Source organism: Beta vulgaris, chromosome 8 (assembly GCF_026745355.1).
Source record: "Beta vulgaris subsp. vulgaris cultivar EL10 chromosome 8, EL10.2, whole genome shotgun sequence".
Lineage (NCBI taxonomy): Eukaryota > Viridiplantae > Streptophyta > Magnoliopsida > Caryophyllales > Amaranthaceae > Beta > Beta vulgaris.
In genome coordinates, this window is record NC_079209.1 from 6141839 (window position 1) to 6145903 (window position 4065).

Sequence of the window (4065 nt, forward strand, 5' to 3'; positions counted from 1 at the left end):
CAAGATCTTTATACGTTTATTGGCAGTCACATCTTTTCGTTTTATTTTTCCATACTCTTCCATCTTTTCGTGTTTTCAATGGCAGGACAATGGGTCACCACCCAAGAGGTTATTGACGAGCTCAATCGCGTCAAGGCGGAGATGGCGACGCTAAAGGAAAGCTATGTCGCGTCGTGCATGGAGATCCAAAGCTTGAAGTCCGCCAAGAAGACGTCAAAGGGGCCTAAGCCTCGCAATGTCCGTGGCGTCTCCAGGATGCGGAGCCTGGACGGCGATGGGTTCGAGACCCCTATGAATCATGTTGATCCCGAAGATGCTGACGATTCGGAAAAGGAAGATGCCGACGGCGGTGAGAATGACGGCGCTGATCCCTCAAAAGAGTCCGTCCAAGGCCGTCTCGATGATCCTATCCAACAGCGTCTCCAACAACTAGAAGACATGATCGCTCGCATCCCTGGTGTCCCCAGGCCTATGGAAAAAGCTACCCTAACAGTTATGCTGATTCTCTCTTTTGCAGATCCCATTGCGTTGATCGAGGTGCCCAAGCGGTTTTCTGTCCGAACTACTAATGCACCACCATCATGATACATGTCACACATACAAGCAACGGATGATCACCATCTCGATCCCGAAAAATATGCGAGAAGCGTGCATGTGCAAAGGCTTTGGCTCGACGTTGACCGGTCCTGCACTACAGTGGTTCATTAATCTCGATAACGGGATTATTTCTTCTTTTGCTCAATTAGTTAATACTTTTAATATGCAATTTGCTAGCAGCCGCAAAATGGAAAAGCAAGCTAGCGATTTGCACAGAATTGTGCAAAAATCTGACGAGTCTCTCAAAGAGTTTGTGAACAGGTTTAACAGGGAAAAGGTGTCCATTCCAAATTGCGACGCCCGGATGACCATTGAAGCTTTCAGGCGTGGCTTAGATGAGGAGTCCGACCTCTACAAGGAGCTGACCAAATATCCATGCCCGACGTTCGAGGATGCTCAAGCTAAGGCCCTGGCGCAAATCAGGCTAGAGGAGGACATGCAATCCAGAAAGGCTTATGCCAATGCTGACAACCGGAAAGCAACGTCCAACAAGCAAGCGTCATGGCGTCAAAAGCCTTACGAGCGCCCCCAGCAGGTCCATAGCGTCCGTCAGGTCGGGTCGGCCAGCGACTGGAAAGATGATCCTGGCCTCCCCCAAGCAAGCGAATATGGCTTCAACGTCACATGGGAGGTATCATTAATACTTTACATTCTTTAGGTTCTGCTGTTAAATGGCCTTTCAGGAACGAGAAATCGACGGCCCATCGCGACAAATCTAAATGGTGCGAGTTTCATGGAGACCATGGGCATCACACCGACGAATGCATCGCCTTGAGGCGAGAGGTGTCCCACCTGCTGAAGCAAGGATATCTAAGGACGTTGACGGAGAAAGGGAAGCAGACGGTGTCAAAAATGACGACCGACGTCAACCGCCGTCATCGCGCCTCATGTCAAGGTAATTAATGTTATTAGCGGTGGTTCAGATATTTGTGGACTAACGTATTCTGCAGCTAAACGGCATGCACGAGATGGCCCAAATCAAGACGCCATCCCAAAGAGCTCCGTCACCCCGTGACGCCGAGTTGGAGGCTATGCCAATCACTTTCGACGACGCCGATCTTGGCGACGACAGGGACATACATCACGACGGTCTGGTAATATCTCTAACTGTCAGTAATTGCTTGCTTAAACGTGTGTTAGTGGACAATGGCAGTTCAGCAAACATCCTGATGAGAGGCGCTCTTGAAGACATGGGATAGATGAACGTGACGTCATCAGAAAATCCACTGTCCTTGTGGGATTCAGTGGGGAATCAAAGCATACATGGGAGAAGTGACCCTGCCGACCTTCGCCAAGGGAGTTAACATGCCAACTAAATTTTATGTCATTGACTGCCCTTCCTCTTATAATGTGATTTTAGGCAGGCCATGGATCCATAGCATGAAGGTTGTCCCCTCGTCGTTCCACATCATCTTAAAGTTCCCCACAAATGGGGAGTGCAAGAGATCAAAGGGGACAGACGGATCGCCAGAGAATGTTACAAAACGTCTTCAAACCCAGGAAACTGAAGCATAGCAATTACAGATGCAGACGTTGGGAGAACAAGACTTTGACGAGCAGCAAGTGGATGAGGTCGTCTTAGACCCCAAACCAGATCAAACGGTCAAAATAGGAGCTGCGTTATCTCCCGAGTCCGTCAACAGGTAATAGATTTTTTAAAAGCTAACGCTGACTTTTTGCATGGTCCCATAGGACGTCACAGGGATAGATCCCGACGTGATCACACACAGACTCAACGTTGACCCAACCATAACCAGTCAAACAGAAAAGACGTAATTGCTCCCGAGCGAAATCAAATCATCAACGACGAAGTCCAAAAATTATCGACACCGGCAAGGTAAGGGAAGTAAAATATCCTGATTGGTTAGCTAACGTCGTGTTGTAGGTAAGAAAAATGGGAAGTGGAGAGTCTGCATAGACTTTACCGTCTCAACAAAGCATGTCCTAAGGACTCGTTCCCCTGCCGCACATTGATGCCTGTAGACGCCACAGCGGACATGAGTTGCTGTCATTCATGGACGCCTTCTCAGGATACAATCAAATACTCATGCATCCGAAGATCAAGAGAAGACGTCATTCATCACCGATCGTGGCATTTATTGTTACAAGGTTATGCCGTTCGGACTAAAGAATGCTGGCGCAACCTTACAACGTCTGGTCAACGCCATGTTCAAAGATCACTGGGGACACCATGGAGGTTACATAGATGACATGTGGTCAAATCTAAAAATTCCACGACCATGTGTCCACTCTACACAATCATTCGACGTCATTCGAAGGTATGGCATGAAACTTAATCCCACAAGTGTTCTTTTGGAGTGTCTGCAGGTAAATTTTTAGGGTACATTGTCACGAAGCGGGCATGAGGCTAGCCCAGATCAAATCAAGGCTATCCTCAACATCCAATCGCCGCGAAATGTAAAGGAAGTCAGAAGTTAACAGGACGTGCGCCGTTGAATCGCTTCATCTTCAAGTCTTCGACAAGTGTCGTTGTTCTAGACGTCCTAAAGAAAAAAAAGGATTTAATTGGACGCCAGAACACGAGCAGGCCCTCCAAGACTCAAGCAATACTCATGACGCCACCTTGCTGTCAAAGCCATAGCCGACGAGCCATTACAGCTATATGTCGCCGTCAGGAGTCATCGTAAGTGCCGTCCTAGCCAGAGAAGGGCAAGACGGGCAATTGCCAGTGTACTATGTAAGTAAGTCTTGGTCGACGCCGAAACCAGGTATTCTTCTCTGAAAAACTGTCCTAGCAATAGTGACGGCGCTCCAAAAAATTAAAACATTATTTTGAAGCCATTCTATCTGTGTCAAAACTAACTATCCCGTCAAGTTTATTTTAAGGCATCCAGAACTAACAGGCAGAATGAGCAAGTGGGCAATAACATTAAGCAGCTACGACATCACTTATCAACCTCGAACAGCGAATAAAGTCGCAAGCATTAGCGGATTTTGTGGCTGACTTTAGCCCTACACTAGAGGCGATAGCCCAGCAGAGGTAAGTATGCTTGAAGTTAATACAACTAACAGTAAATGGATCTTCATGTAGATGGTCTTCCAACTTTCGGGGCGCCGGCTTAGGCGTATTGCTAAAGTCGCCACAAGGGGACATCATAGCCCGAGCTATCAGTTGCGACTTCAAAGCTACCAACAACGAGGCAGAGTACGAGGCATTGTTAGCAGGATTAACGTGGCTAAAGACTAAAAGCTACTGAAGTAGAGCATAAGTGATTCGTTGCTCATCGTCAGCCAGATAAAAGGGGAATTTGCCGCCAAAGATTCCAAAATGACGGCGTATCTCGACGCCGTTCAGTCAAAGGTAAAATCTTTTGACAAGTTTGACATCTTTCAGATTCCCAGGGACCAAAACACGCAAGCGGATGCACTGGCAAACATTGGGTCAGCCATGAGAAAGTTACGGTTCAAAAGCATACCTATAGTGCATTTGTCGTCGCCGGCGGTCCA

At 47.6% G+C, this 4065-nt stretch overlaps 1 protein-coding gene across 1 annotated transcript; it reads left to right on the top strand.

Moving 5' to 3' along the window:
- The first annotated feature begins 637 nt into the window (after positions 1-637).
- Positions 638-1796, top strand: LOC130589811 (uncharacterized). The gene is made up of 2 exons (XM_057391398.1): positions 638-1228; positions 1548-1796. The coding sequence occupies exons 1-2, from the start codon at positions 638-640 to the stop codon at positions 1794-1796; spliced, it is 840 nt and encodes a 279-aa protein (XP_057247381.1).
- The last annotated feature ends 2269 nt before the right edge of the window (positions 1797-4065 follow it).

Bases quoted from the DNA above. Each gene is read 5' to 3' on its own strand.
- LOC130589811 (XM_057391398.1), top strand. From the start codon at position 638: ATGCGAGAAGCGTGCATGTGCAAAGGCTTTGGCTCGACGTTGACCGGT. The intron at 1,229-1,547 runs GTATCATTAATA...CGTATTCTGCAG, and splicing joins GCTTCAACGTCACATGGGAG to CTAAACGGCATGCACGAGAT.